Source organism: Leopardus geoffroyi, chromosome B2, assembly GCF_018350155.1.
Source record: "Leopardus geoffroyi isolate Oge1 chromosome B2, O.geoffroyi_Oge1_pat1.0, whole genome shotgun sequence".
Classification (NCBI taxonomy): Eukaryota; Metazoa; Chordata; class Mammalia; order Carnivora; family Felidae; genus Leopardus; species Leopardus geoffroyi.
The window spans coordinates 80155637-80171488 of NC_059332.1; the positions used below are offsets into that span (position 1 = coordinate 80155637).

Here is a 15852-nt window from a genome sequence, read left to right on the forward strand (position 1 = left end):
GTCCTTCTCGTGCAAAATGTATTAAACAGTGGCAGCAGTACAGGTGTGGCAGTTATATTCATCTTTAAACTTTTTCTTTAAAATAAAACTCCTTCCCCCTCCTAATAAATGATCCTCCACACAGAGAGCTGTGTGTCACCTGCTGCTGCCACCCCTCACTCAAGTCCACCCTGCCCCACTTGTGCTTGACCCAAGGCCCTGCAGGCACTCTTGCTGGGTACTGGCTTCTCTGCCACACGGAGGGCCATGCCTCTGCTAGAAATCTGGTCTTTCTGGACCCGGCATTGGGTTCTCCTCCTATCACTCTGACAGTTCCTTCTCAATCTCCACTGCAGTCTCCCCCTCGTCCTCAGCCCATCCCTTAACTGCTAGTGTCCCCAGAGCCCTGTCCCAGCTGCCCTCTCTTCTCCCTCTACACCCTGTTTGGCAGGCTCGCCTATAGCTGTGGCTTCAATTGTCATTAACGTGTTGAGGATTCCTAAATCTGTACCCCCTGCTCTAGACCTTTTATCCAACTGTCTAATTATCCCCAGTGGCTATCCTGTAGGCATTGAAACTCAACATACTCATGGGGAGCCTGGGTGGCCCAGTCAGTTAAGCGTCCGATTCTTGGTTTCTGCTCAGGTCATGATCTCACAGTTCATGGGTTCGAGCCCCACATCGGGCTCTGTGCTGACAGTACAGATCCTGCTTGGGATTCTCTCTCTCCCCCTCTCTTTGCCCCTTCCCTGCTTGCACTCTCTGTTTCTCTCTCTCTCTGTCTCTCTCTCTGTCAAAATAAATAAACTTTAAATATGAAATAAATTCAACACACCCATAGTTTGGTTTAAGACACACCAGTTTTGAGGTGAAAAGAGTGGCTGAAAGAGGAGTGGGCATTCAATAAAAGGGAAAGAGAAGGGCAAGGCACTGAAATGGACAGAGTGGGGCTGCAGGGGCACCTAGGGACCAGGCCGGGCAGAGCCTTGAAGATCATGTTAAGAATTTTGTCTTTATCCAAAGGCAACAGGAAAACACTGAAGGTAAGCAGCTGGAGGAAGAAGCCATGATCAGAGTTGCTTTTAGACAAGCCAATCGGAGAGAAGTCTTCCTCCTGGTTAGCTGGAATATGGAACCCAGTTCAGTCCCCTTGAAGTGTGGTGGTCACCGTCAGGGTGCCTCCATGGAGCTTCCATTCTCACAGTCTCTGCCCCAAGCCTGGCTCCAGAAGTCAAGAAGCACCGGGCCCAGTGCCTGCCCAGCGACTGTGTGACAGGCCACATTCGACACCCCAGAAAAGACACCCCAGAAAGGTAGAGGAAGAGCTCAGCCGAAGGGCTTGGCAGATCACAGACATTAAATTGTGAGTGCAACGGGCACACTACCCCTCTGTCTCACATGGAGCAAATCCCTGCTGGCCAGCAGTTTCCGTATCCATTTAGAGGGGTGGATTAGGGAGCAGAAGTCCCAGAACTCCAGCACCCTGGCAGGACAGAGGAGATTGGAATGCCTATGCCATTGTTGAGTCTTTTTTTTTTTTTTAAAGGAACCAGTTATTTGATAAGTCAGGCCACTAGTATCTCCAGCCTTGAGCTATTTGTGTGAGCCAGATGCCCTCAATTCATCCTTTCAGCGCCTGGATGCCTTGGACCGAAGACTTCAGGCTCCAGGGGTCATACCCTGAGTCCCAGCCCCATGTGGGGCAGCGAGAACCTCCACAGAACCTCAAACCAGCCTTGGGTGGGGAGAGAAGAATGATGTGCTCGCTACACCTTCAAGAAGCAGGGCTAGCGCCACTGTGTTGAAGTTTATTTGGTAACAATAATTGCAGTCAAAATGACTACGCCTGTATGAATCACCCCCTCCCTGTGCAGACCCCGAGCTCTAGTTACCCCATCATCCCAGTGGGGAAGGTCTCAAAATCACCCCTTTTCAGTGGGAGAAATGAGGTTCAGAAAGATTGGGAAACACGGCCATGGCCAGAGAGCCCCAGAACCAGGGCCTGAACCTGGATTCCCTGACTTTCTGGCACCACTTCCTTCCCAGGCCTCTGGGGAGGATGAAGGTCACTGGGCAGCAGGAAAGCAAAACTGCTCCTGGGCCCAGCACAACTTGAGCCACGATGCAGACCAAGAGAAGGACAGCCAAGGGTAGGCAGTACCAAGGGGGGCAGCAAATAGGAGAGGAAATATGGAAGGGGCCCCCAGCTCTGGGACCAGGAGGAACCAGAGAGTGTTATCCAGGGAGAGCCCAGACCTCGGAGCCTAGAGCGATGTGCATTTTCAGATCTCCGGGGAAAAGAGCCTCTCCTGTAGGAAAGCAATCATGTGGTCAGGCGGCCAATTTAGGTAGCACGCAGGGAGGAGTTGGGAGAAAGCTGGGAGGCTGAAAGGCAGGGAGAAGAGAACAAATCAAATAGCTAAGAGAAAACAGGTTCGGGTGGCAGCAATTCAATAAACAGGGACACAAAGGATCAGAAAACCAGAAGTTTTTGAAAAGGTAGCTCCTGAGCAGAATAATTGTTTTGTAAGGGTGCCTTGGCCCCAGTGATATGGAAGGTATATAGGTTAGAAGAGATCCTAACAGCAGTGTGTAGGGGTGTGTGTGATTGTATGTGTGAATGTGACCATATATCTTACATGTGAAGGGATGACTGTGTGTGTGAGACCATGTACGTGTGATGTGTGTGACACTGTGTGAAATCCTATGTATGGTATGCGGTATGTGTGTGTATGACCGTGTGGGGTTGCAGGGTGGGGGACACAGCACTTCAAAGAAAAGAAGTGACCCTACAGAGATAAGTGCAGTAAAGTTTCAGGTCATTTTGGGGCTCTTGGGTGGCTCAGTCAGTTAAGTATCCAACTTTGGCTCAGGTCATGATGTGGTTCATGAGTTCAAGCCCCACATCAGGCTCTCTGCTGTCAGCACAGAGCTTTTGCTCTCGTTCTCTCTCTCTCTCAAAAATAAATAAACATTAAAAAAATTTAGAAAGGCCTAGAACCATGTTTCCTGATATGACATTTTCTCTATCTTTTTTCCCAGCCCCTCTGCAATAATTATCTTATATTTGTTGAATGTGTACGTTCATCTTTTCTTCCACCTTAGTATCTATCTCATGGGATGGGTTTCAAGAAACTCCCCTTACCCCTAAGGGTCAGATTCAATCTGTCCCCAAGCTCATGCAGGTGTCTGGGAATGACTGCAGGTCTTCTGGGGAGTGACAGATGTGACAGCCCAGGCTGCTGAGTAGGATCCCTGAGGATCCCTGAGGGGCTTGTGCTGAACCCTAGCACCATTCTTAGGGAATAGACCATTCCATATAATGCTTTTCCTCCAGGCTGGGTAAATCAGGAAACCTACATTCTAGTCCTGTGGAGTCACTAGCCAGCTGTGTGAATTATCCACGCCTGAGAGCTGACTTTTCAGCATCCGTAAATGAGTCCGTGCTTCCCAATATGTGCTCTGTAAACTATGACTCCCACAAGATAGTCCAAAAAAGTGGGTTGGTTTTTTGTTTTGTTTTGTTGAGAAACTGCATAATTTATTTTCCCCTTCAAGATTCAGAATGTCTATTTGCATAATAAATGTTCTAGAAGCTCTGCTATAGAGACATCTGTTTAAAATCCTCTGAACCAGAGCTTCCCAAGTTTCTTTGACCCTGAGGCCCCCTTTTCACACAATACCTATTCACATGTCACAGAATTAGAACGCAGAATAATTGCTGGCTCACGTGACCCCTGAGGTTCCTTCCAGTCCGAAAGCCTGTGATCCTGGCAAGATAACCAGGGCAAGACTTCCAGAGCAGTGCCTCTTTCCCGGCATCATGGACAAGTTTTATCTCTTTGCTTTCTGCCTGGGTAGCATCAGGCCCTGCAGAGCACATATATCCCCCAGGGAGCAGTCTCCAAAGCCAGCACACCCCTGGGGTGTTTAAGATGGTCCACTGGGACACAGAAGACAGAGATTGTAACTCTTACTGACAGTTTTTATCTAAAAATAAGGAAGCAATCATTTTACTTTAGTATATATGTTTATAACAGTACGTGTATATAATTTATAAGTAAATATACATATAGGTACAATTTCAAAAAATTGTCAGCGATAGCAGTGCCTAATTAAAAATAAAAACCAGTGACCTAGAAACTGTGTCTCAAGATATTATTTTATATTCATAATCACTAGTTCACACAACGCTTAGTAGAATGGAAAACAGGTGTAGCATCTCACATGTGGTGTATATATCTTAGCTGCTTGCTCTTTTCTTCTGAATGGTCATGTCTACATCAGGCCTGGAGTATCATTTTTTGTACATCAGTTCAAACAAACTTAATAGGGAACTTTGATTTGTAATGTAATGATTTTGATTGCCTCACCAGTATCTTGGAAATGTTTCCATTACATCGTGAAATGGCAATTCCTGTTGTCCACACATGTATTCCTGATAACCTAGCAAATTTCAAATACCTTTTGAAGATTCAAAACAGTGAAATGAAACCCGATACCATTATAAAGTTGTTCCCAAATACTTTTTTTTTTAAATGTTTATTTATTTAGTTTGAAAGAGAAAGAGCACAAGCGGGGGAGGGCTAGAGAGAAGGGGCGACAGAATCCCAAGCAGACTCTGCACCATCAGCACAGAGCCCAGTGTGGAGCTTGAACCCATGAACTGTGAGATCATGACTGTGCCAAGATCAAGAGTTGGACACTTAACCGGCTGCACCCTTCCAGGTGCCCCCCAAATAATTTAAAGGGGACAACTTCCATTTACAATGTTTTCTTAGTAGTTCAAACTAAATTCCTATATACAGGCCCCCCTCCAAAGTACTTTAGTGCAATCATTCAGCAGGCCACCTATGGTCCCTACAGGATTACATGTTTGCTGAGAAACAAAGCAGCACAATCGGAGAAGTACAGGATATTTGACCCACAAAATCTTCAACTACCTGCCTTAAGTCAAAATGCTTGGGCAGAACACAGATACTAGAAGAAAATGCTCGACCCAGTCTAGCTTTGCTCTCTGGTGGCTTGTGACACTATAGCATATTTGTACCCCTAGAGAGGCTGTTTTCAGTGAGGTGGTGGCCCTGTCTACCTCCGGCTGGAAATAGATTAATAGAAACGAGGTAACCCCTGGCCCTCCTGGGAGCCATCCCACTATGCTGCTGCTGCTGCTGCTGCTGCTGCTGCTGCTGCTGCAAGTGACCTCCCTCCCCCCTCTCCCCCCCACGACTTTACCTTGGCTTGGGCATTTCCAGCTGCCCTGTCCATCTCCTCCTCTTGGGCTTTCTGCTCTCCACAAGAGCCGCCAGGCAAAACAAGAACAAAATGAGTCTTGTGAAATAAGGCATTCTGTGACTGTCTATGATACCAGAAGCTGCTCGCCAGTAACCTGCAGCGGGGCAGACCCCCCTGGGCTGAACCATTGATTCAGTCTGTCGCTTTGTGATGGTACTTCTCCGAGGGGCTGCGAGGGCATGACTGGCCAGACTGATTTTTCTGATTCAGTATTTGATAGTGAAGCTCGACCCACCCCACCTCCCACCCCTCAGGCGTGACACAAACACCAAGGCTTTGCCCTCCCTGCTGCCTAATGATTGGCCATTAGTCAACAAGTTTGTCCTCCTGTGAAATTCTGCTGCCGCTGAGTCCGAGAGCAGCTTTGGCTAAAACTGTTACGTAAAAAAATTTTTAAACCTCTTGAATATGCCAGCTCTTTGCTGAGATCATTAATCCTTCCCTCTGGCTGCATAAAACCAGTCTGTCACATCCACCAGGGAGACAGCTTGGATTCTGAGTGGATTTGCAGGAAAGACCTGATGGACAAGATGAGTGCATGAATGTGCTTAGGAAATGCTGAGTAAACACACAAATGACCTGTTTTCATAAGGTTGCTTTATTTCTCCATCTGAGAAATCATGCTTTGTCTATGGCCACGGATGCTTGCTTTCCTCCCACATACACATCTTTTTTTCAGTGAAAAGACATTTGATTTTGAAGGAACCCGTACACCAAAGGGGAATTCATGATTATGTAAGCTCTTCTTCTGATCACCAGCATCAGATTAATTTTGGTCTTCAATCCTAAAATGTATAATTTCATCATAAATTAGGTTTGATTCCTATCCTGGGACATGGAATTATGAACACTAGAAGTGTAAAGATGTATGTGGTTATATTTAATCTACTGAAAGGAATAAAATGCTTAAAGACTACTTATTGCTGGCCTGCTGTGTTCAAGATGGAGAGGAGTTTAGTGTGGTAGAGACGTAGGGAGATGAGGTTGGAGGTCAGGAAGAACAGCAGCCAGAACTGAAACAGAATTGGGGTTTTATTATGTAAGAAGTTCTTTTGATTCTCTAAGCAAAGTGGGGTGACATGATCCACTTTATTTTTTTAAGGAATTCCTAACTGGATTGGTTGGATCGGAGAAGTTGTAATAACAAAGGAGGGTGAGGTCTTCCCCTAATGGAAGGGAAGATGAAAGAAGAGGAGGGAAGAGGACGGAAGAATGAGATGGTCAAGTTATTTCTGAAGTAGAATACATTTGCTGACTGAACAGAATGGGAGGTGATAGAAGTCAACAGTGTTATCTACAATTCTAGTTTGGAGGTAGGACTGGTGGATGGTACCACCATTAACCGATATCCATTAGAGGTAGACAAATTTGGGGGGAGAGGACGTAGATTTTTGACTTGTGGAGTGTGAGGTATCATGGGACTTCCAGATGCCCGATAGGTAGCTGGAGTATAAAGAAGCCTGGAGCTCAGGAGAAAGGTCTGGACTGGAGAAATAGATTTGGAGCCTTCAGTGTATGGTGGTAGTTTAACCACAAGAAAGGGTGAGATCTTCCAGGAAAACAGAAGTCCCAGTGTAAGTGTAGAACCTTGAGAATCTATACTTTTTTTTTTTAAGATTTTATTTTAAGTACTCTCTATAGCCAATGTGGGGCTCCAACCCACAACCCCAAGATCAAGAGTTGCATGTCCTACCGATTGAGCCAGCCAGGTGCACTGGAACCTATACTTCGAATGGATGGATGGGAAGCCCGAACAAAAGCATAGAGGGTGACTATGAAAACCAAAGGAGTTTCTGGTTTGAGTGATGTGAGGAAGTGAAGGCAGAAAACAGCTTCAGCTGGATCTCCAAACTTCGATTAACTGTAGTTTCAGTTCAAAGATGTGGCAGGAAGCCAAATTACAGGAGTTAAACAGGAATTTGGGAGTGGGAATAATTCAGTATAGGGACTAATTCAGTGATTCCCAAATCTGGCCACTTCTCAGAATTATCCAGGTAATTTGTTTGAAAAGTCACACTGCTCCTGAAGATTTAGTGGGAAAGGGATGAGACCCATTAAAGTTCTTTTCTGTAGATTTTGTTCGAAAGATCACTCTTTTCCTCTCTTCCATTTGAAACAGGCCTATAAAAGGACTGGCTGGAACCCTAGAATCGTTCATAGATATTGTTGGTTTTCAAGAAATATTTGTTTTGTTTTGGATACATTTGAATACAATGTTAGGTCCTATCATTTTTTTTTAATCTTATTTTCAGTAGTTCAATTATTGTGATCACAGTATGGAGAAAAAGTCAGTTGGAGAGAAGTGTAACTTTTTAAATAATGGCTTTACTGAAATATCATTCACATGTCATGAATTTACCTCTTAAAACTGTGGTTTTTAGTATCTTCAGAGTTGTGCAACCATCACCACTATCTAATTTTAGAACATTTTCATCTCCTCCCAAACAAACCTCATACCTCCTCCTTCCCTTCACTTCCCTTCAGCCCTTGGCAATCACCAATCTACTTTATGTCTCTGTGGATTTGCCTAATCTGAACATTTCATATAAATGTAATTATACAATATGTAGCCTTGTGTGTCTGGCTTCACTCAGCATGTTGTCTTTTCTTTCTTCCTTTCTCTTTCTCTTTTCTTTCTCTTCTTCTCTCCTTCCTTCCATCCTTCCTCTTTCCCTTCCATCCTTCCTTTCTTGCATGATGTTTTCAAGATTCATCCATGTTGCAGTATGTATTATAACTTCATTCCTCTTTATTGCCAAATAACATTCCATTGTAGAGACAGAACACATCTTGTTTATCCATTCTTCAGTCAACGGGCTTTTGGGTTTCCAGTTTGGGGCTACTAACAATAATGCTATGAATATTTATGTACAAGTTTGTGTGAACATGTTTTTATTTCTCTTGGCAATATACCTGGGAGTGGAGTGGCTGGGTCATATGGTAACTCTGCTTAAGTTTTGAGGAACTACAAGTTTTTCAAAGGGGCTGCCCCATTTTGCATTCCCACAAGCAATGGAAAAGAACTCTAATTTCTCCAATTCCTCACTTTTCTACTCTAGCCATCATAGTGGGTGTGAAGCAGCTTACTGTACTTCTGATGTGCATTTCCCTCATGACTGATGTTGAGCATCTTTCCATGTTTATTGGTCATTTGTGTATCTTCTTTGTACAAATGTCTATTCAAATCCTTTGCCATTTCTCAATCAGGTTCTTTTTTTTTTATTATTGAGTTATATGAGTTCTCTAGATATTCTAGATGCAAGTCTCTTATCAGATATATTATCTGCAAATATTTTCTCCCATTCAGTGTTATCTTTTCACTTTTAAGTTTATCTGTTTTGAGAGAGAGAGAGAAAGAGAGAGAGAGAGAGAGAGAGAATACGTGCAAGCAGGAGAGGGGAAGAAAGGGAGAGAGAGAATCCCAAGCAGGCTCCGTGCTGACTGTGCAGAGCCGGATGTGGGTCTCAGTCCCACAAACCACGAGATTGTAACCTGAGCCGAAATCAAGAGTTGGATGCCTACCAACTGAGCCACCAAGAACTCCTTTCTTTTCACGTTATTAATGATGTTCTTTGAAACACAAAAAGTTTATTTTGATGAAATATTTTTTTCTTTGGTTGCTTGTGATTTTGGTCTTGTATCTAAGAAACCACTGCCTCACCCATGTCATGAAGATTTAGTATGTTTTACTTTAATAATCTTACAGTTTTTGCTCTTAACGCTAAGGTCTTAGGTCCATTTTAAGTTTTATATATGGTGTAAGGGGATGTGTAACTTTAACATTTGCTCAGTTCTCTCAGGAAACAGGATTGGCCCCAGTGCTCACGCTCAGAGCTGTGGAAAGGCCCCAGTAAGCTGTCAGATTAGGCCAGAGAGCACAGTGGGACTCTGGTTACACACAGCCTTATGACCTACATTGAGGCTGTGGGCTTAAAAGACAGAATGAGATCTGTGCACTGAAGAAGACACTGGCTGCAGTGTGAGGAATGGGGTAAGACTGGAGACTTGTTAGAGGTTACTGCACTAATTCAGAGGAGAGTAAGGCTCATTAGGGTAATGGCAGTGAGCACGAAGTGGTAAGATGGGAAAAAATATTTAAGGAGGTAGAATGGACAGAAGGCCGAATAACATAAAGAATACCACCTTTGGTCAAAACACGGTATGAATAAAGTCACTGGTTTTATTGAGCAGCTCAAACTAGTTCTGAAGGCAACTGTTCAAGAGGCGTTCCAAACAGCTTCTGAGCAAGGTACAAGCCTCCCACAAAGGCTTAAACAGTACACATGTTAATGTACACATCAGTCTTTGTTAAGAGGCAGGTTCACTAAATGCATTCGCTTTTCATATACTTACTTGCAAATGATGGAACAATACAGGTTTTTCAGTACTTCAGCCTAGGTTTCTGCCCAAGTAAGTCCAGATGTGTGAGATTTGTTTACGGATTCTGGTCTACAAAAATGGGAGGTCTCAGATACCAGAAAGTTTATTCATAGCCAAAAATAACAAAAAGATTTCTTATTCTCCTGAAATAGGAACTATTATATTTCCATAGTCAAAATGATAAACAACTTTAAAGGTTTTTTTAAAAAAATTAGGTGAGAATTTTGATGAAATTCATTTATTTCAGTGGAACAAAACAATAAGCAGCATGAAAATGTAAAGTGCTACATAAAAGCCCCACAATACATAAAATTTGAAAGGTTTCATTGGCTTAAACAGTTACAGGTGATACAGACATTATATATTTTTTTGACATGCTATTTTAACTACCTTGATATGTAGTCATGTGCTTTTTTGGTCAAAGAAAAAGCCATGAATTACCTAAACATGAGGACTGGGGGAAGGAGTCCTAAACCTTCACCAACCAGATACATATCTGGTTTTGTCCCGACACTCTAATTAAGGGGATAAGGTGGGGCTTTAAAAACAACTGTTTTCTGAAGAGTCTCTTCAAGTGGCATTTGAGTAAGAATAGCCCCAAAGATCAATTTTGCTCATCAACTCCACGATGGGGATCAGATTGACAACTTAAGGATTTTTAAGTAGCATATGTGAGCTGAAAGGGAAGGAGCAAAAATATGTCCCTTTTCAGATATGTGTATCAGGTGCTTAAAACATCCCAATACAAACAAGAAGGTGACCTATCAGTTGACAGGTGAGGGAGGAGAGGCAAATCAGATAGAGAAGGATCTGCACAATTCAAAATCTTCTTGGCTTAATCAATCTTAAAGTATAGGTACACTCCGTTGGAAACATGCAACAGGATCACGTAGATCCAGAGGTTGGCTCAAGTTTCACTGAGAAGAAGTGGAGGGAAGATTGTTCCTAGCACACGGTTCATCTACAATCAAAGGCTGAAAGCAGGGGGACTTTCTTCTTCTCAGGTGATAAGGTCATCTGGTCTTCCCAAGGGTCAGTGACTTCTTGCTAGGAGACCACTGAACTACTTCTAGTATTTTGTGTTCCAAACCAAGACTTCAGAATGTGCTTTCCCATGGCAATAAAGTTGTAAAATGGTAACCTTTAATTTTCCTGACATATGAGGTCTTCATAAAGTCCATGAGCTTTTTAAAACTTTACTAACTTTGGCTGTAGATATTACAGAAACAATCTGTAAACACTTTTAAAATGCTAATTTATTAATCCTTAGACAATTATGTATTGTATAATAGTATACAGTATGTTTATTTTAGATGTGGACATAAAGGAAAATGGCTAGCAGATGAAAATAGAAATTTTGTCTAAGAATTAACAGACCCAAAGTCCATAGCAGCAATAAAAATTAAATTTGCCTTTAATAGCATTTTACAAATTGTTTCTATCTTGCCCATAATTTCAGTTAGTTAAAACTACACTAAGGACTTTATGAACACCACCCTCCAAAGTATTCAAGATACATTATGGACAAACTTTTGTGGACTTTCTAGAACCTGAACACCACTTACAACATTGAGTTGTAAAAAAAACTCACAAATGCACCCTTAGAACATAACCTATTTGAGAGCTGGGGACTGCCTATATTTAAAAACTACATCTTCATTAACAAGTACTCTTAAGAGTGTCCTCAACACTGTTACCAAACATGCTGAAGGCAATGCTTTTCTGTGATTCTATGTTCTCATCAGGCATTATGATGATAAAATTATCTACTAGAATCTGTGAAGTTAGCTAGCACTAAGTTATATATTGATTTTGCACTGACAATTATTTCTTGGGTTTTGATTAGGTGGACAATTCTAAGTAAAGGTTTTTCTCATTTCTATCACTGTTACTTGGGCCCTGAGCTTTTCTATTGAAACGGTACATAAAATATTTCAACATTATGCATATTCCTGGAATAATTACATTTATAGTGATTACAAAGCTAGACATGTAATACCTTCAAAAGATATACAATTCAAAGCAGAGCAAACATTAAAATCTGAAGATCCTTCCACTTGAGACTTCTGGAAGAAAATCAACTGATTTCTGGCTTGGACCCTTCCTTCCTTAAAAAAAAAAAATCTATGGAGGGTTGTTTCCTTTTTTATTTTTAAATCTTGTGTATATTTGGGAGAGAATGGGATAACAGCATATCAAAGTGGCTTCAAAGCATCCTTTCCTCTTCAAATAACATCCAGGAACAAAGATGTAATCTCATTTCCTCATAACTATTTGACTGAAATTGTTACTTTCACTGAACAACATTTAGGACACAAAGTCAGTCACAGAATGGGCAATTCCCGTGCATCTTCTATGAATGACATTCTCAGCAAACTATTTGAAGAGCTCTACTTTCCCTTTTCAACTCTTATCCCTGTTATCATTCTACCTAAGTAGAAATAGAGTACTCAATAAATGGTACTGAGTAACTAGTAATACTCACTGGAACTTAAAACACCATCTTTTATCCAAAAATGTCAAAGGGCTATACAGAAAAGTATCACAAATTTACAAAAAAGAAGCCGAGGCATGGGAAACAACGATAAGTTATTTCCCTGTAAAGCAGGTCATATGGTGAGACAAGGGGCTGTGACTTCAGTCCCTTGAACTAAGCAGGATACAGTCTGAAAGTCTAGCTATATTTATACTGAATTTATAAGGATCAAAAAAGGAATGAAGGGTAAATACAAAATAATCTTTTTGTAAACAATTCTTAGATTATACCCAATGCAGAATGTTTAATGAAGCAGCAGAGTCACAGCTCTTAAGACACAAAACAATATTATAACTCAAAGTCAAATATGTACTCATTGGCCAGATATATTCGTCTGAATATAAGAGCTGCCAATGCCAAAGTCAAGATGACAATCAGGACAGCGGATCCGCCATGATCAGTGTGGTTGTCTCTTGGCTGCTGGCCCTGGATCACATCTGGGGAAGCAGACGACCGTCTTTGACTCTGCTGCTGGGCTCGGCGTTGTCGAGGGCTCATGGAGGTATTCTTAGCTACAGGCTGAGTAGGTTGTTGAAGGGATGCTGCTGAGGGGTTCTGGGCTCCGTACTAGAAAATTTTAGGGAGTTTTGTTTGAAACTGGCGAAGAAAACTTATATATATATCTATTGTCCATTCAAGAGTACACAGAATCTCAGAGCACTAAAATACAACTAAAGGCAAAACTACCAAGCTGAATGCTGGGACTAATTACTCACCCTCCTGAATAAGCCAACAACACAACTTATTCTGAGTACTCACCAGGTGGAGGAAAAATTTATTAGCAACAAATAAGACGAGGATAGAGTTTAGCCATTTGCTCTATAGAAGGCCTTCTACTCTCTTTCAGGTGGTAACTCCAGCAATATCTATTAAGCATCTGGACACCTCACTTCTTGTAGGAGAGCCAAGGAAGAAAGCAATGTGATTTCTTTTCTGCTAGAAAATCTGCCATCCTAAATGGCAAAAAAAAAGTTTAACTCCTAACAGTGTGCCTTTCATGAACCAGGTCTCTTCCAACATGATCTTACTATATCAGCATGCTTCCACCAACAATCACGGAGCATAGAGCATAATTTCAAACCGTGCATTCTTCGCAAGCAGTACTGTTGTAAAAATCAGATGTAGTTTTCAAACAAGGCTTATCCTTCCTCATAACTCCTGTCACCTGAACACAAGTCTAGAAGAACCCTTTACTGTGTGTTTGAATTGTGTTACTTTATGTATGTAAAGCATACTTAGGCATACTAGTTACCCCCACAAAGTACAAGGTATCAACTGCTTTCTCTCCTTTCAATGACTGCCTAGGCGGTCAAGCATAACCATAATGTGGTACCAAGCGATTCAAAATCTTGAATAACAGTTTATAGATAAGAAAGCTCTATAAAATATGAATTCTATTTATATAGACACCTTAACTCTTTTATTTTTTTTAACATTTATTCATTTTTGAGAGTGAAAGAGACAGAGCATGAGCAGGGGAGGGACAGAGAAAGAGGGAGACACAGAATCTGAAGCAGGCTCCTGGCTCTGAGTTGTCAGCACAGAGCCTGACGCGGGGCTCAAACCCACAAGCTGTGAGATCATGACCTGAGCCAAAGTTGGATGCTCAACCGACTGAGCCACCCAGGCACCCCTAGATACCTTAACTCTTAATAACCCAATGGCCTTTAATTCTTTTACTGAAAACAACTTTATACTGGTTCTATTTGTGCCAACACCCTTTCAAATAAAAAATAAGAATGCATGTTTTATTCAGAATAACTATAAAAACTGAGTAAATATAAAACATTAAAGTACTTTCCATCAGAGAAAATTTCAATATTGAGTAGGAAAAATAATCAAATAATATAATTCAAATACTTTCTTTAAAAGATAAGAGGATGGGCTTTGCCCTGGCAATAGCTATAAACATTAGGGAAGAAACTGCTGATCTGAGTTACCTACAGAAGAAATTACATTTTAAATCTGACATTCATTTCAGCATTAAAAGGTTTAAATCGGGGCGCCTGGGTGGCTCAGTTGGTTAAGCATCCGACTTCAGCTCAGGTCATGATCTCATGATTCGTGAGTTTGAGCCCCCCGTTGGGCTCTGTGCTAACAGCTCAGAGCCTAGAGTCTGCTTCAGATTCTGTGTCCCTCTATCTCTCTCTCTTTGCCCCAACCCTGCTCTCTCTCTCTCTCTCTCTCAACAATAAATAAACATTAAAAAAATGTTTAAAAAGAGGTTTAAATCATCTGAGTTTCTTAAAACTATCCTTTGGAAGCACTCATACATAATGACCCATAACACAGAAGTAGAAAAGGAACTACTGACTTTGAGTTAAAAATATAAAAGTTAGTGCTGATACTGAATTAGAGCTGCACACACTTGGACTTCAAACTCCAGGACTCCCAGCAACAACACACTCATTGAAGAGAAGAGATCCACAAAGTGGCAGCATTTTATGAGGTCTGACATTGTCACAGGCATCCTATTATATCTTAATAAATACTCATTGGGTTGAACTGAGTTACAGCAGCCAATACAGTAACATTCCATTTAAACTCTCCCATTCTTCCAACTACTCAGCCAAGAAGTTAAAAGTGTCTGATGCAGCAAAAGTGCTCAAAGCTTGCAGGGAAAGCTCTTAAGGAAAATAAAAAATATGAAGTTGCTATCAATCCAGAAACTAGCACAAGAGATTGCTTCAGTTTAAAGCTTTTCTTTTCTTTATTTTAAATACCTACTTTCAGAGACAGGGAGTGTGGGCACGCACACACAGGAGCAGGGAAGGGGCAGAGAGAAGGGGAGAGAGAGAATCCCAAGCAGGCTCTGCGCTGACACGTGGGGCTCAACCTCACGAACTGTGAGATTGTGACCTGAGCTGAAATCAAGAGTCAGACACTTAACCGACTGAGCCACCCAGGCGCCCCAAAGCTTTTATTTTATACATGTTATTTTTTCCATTAGTTTGAGGGGAAAATACAATGCCCATAACCCTGACTAGATCAGGGAGCCTTATCATTACTAGGCTGGCTCTACCACTTGGGAGATGCAGAGATGCAAGACCCTAAGCAAGTTATTCAACCTAAGGCTCAGCTCCTTCATCTGTACAGTGAGGATAATATCCAGTTCTGTAGTTACAAGGATTAAAGGCAGTAATGATATAAAGTGCTTAGGATACCCAACAGCTGATTAAATATTAGTTATTATTAACATTGTTACTATTAACATACCCCTTTGGAGACACTGTATTTTGATTTTTAAAAAGTCATTACTTAGGACAGCTTTTCAGACCTCTGTTGGTATCATTAACATATTTAGAACAACACCTTAAAACACTGACCTTAGATATTTTAGTACATGCACTTAATGGAAATACTCATATAGACATACTGCTTTAATGTAATGAGATTCCTCTATTTCAGATGCCTTTTGATGTTTATTTTTTTTTTTTAGAGAGAGAGACAGACAGTGCAAGCAGGAGACAGGAAGAGAGAGAAAGAGGGAGACACAGAATCCGAAGCAGGCTCCAGGCTCTGAGCTGTCAGCAGAGCCCAATGCAGGGCTTCCACTCACAAACCGTGAGATCATGACCTGAGCTGAAGTCGGATGTTTAACAGACTGAGCCACTCAGGCGCCCCAAGATGCCTTTTAGATAATATATTACTGACTAGTGCTG

At 41.7% G+C, this 15852-nt stretch overlaps 2 protein-coding genes across 3 annotated transcripts in view; both read right to left on the reverse strand.

The window, feature by feature from the left end:
- GABRR2 (gamma-aminobutyric acid type A receptor subunit rho2) overlaps positions 1-5516 on the reverse strand; it is a 44677-nt gene extending 39161 nt beyond the window's left edge. Inside the window, exon 1 of the mRNA XM_045499013.1 lies at positions 5215-5516. Coding sequence (XP_045354969.1) covers positions 5215-5402 — 188 coding nt within the window. The 5' untranslated portion in view covers positions 5403-5516. The remainder of the gene's footprint in view (positions 1-5214) is intronic.
- Positions 5517-9434: 3918 nt separating this feature from the next.
- The window catches only part of UBE2J1 (ubiquitin conjugating enzyme E2 J1), a 29649-nt gene continuing 23231 nt past the window's right edge, over positions 9435-15852 (reverse strand). For both annotated transcript variants that reach the window (XM_045499016.1, XM_045499017.1), the window contains exon 8: positions 9435-12757. In XM_045499016.1, the coding sequence (XP_045354972.1) occupies positions 12479-12757 (279 nt within the window). In that variant the 3' untranslated portion in view covers positions 9435-12478. The remainder of the gene's footprint in view (positions 12758-15852) is intronic.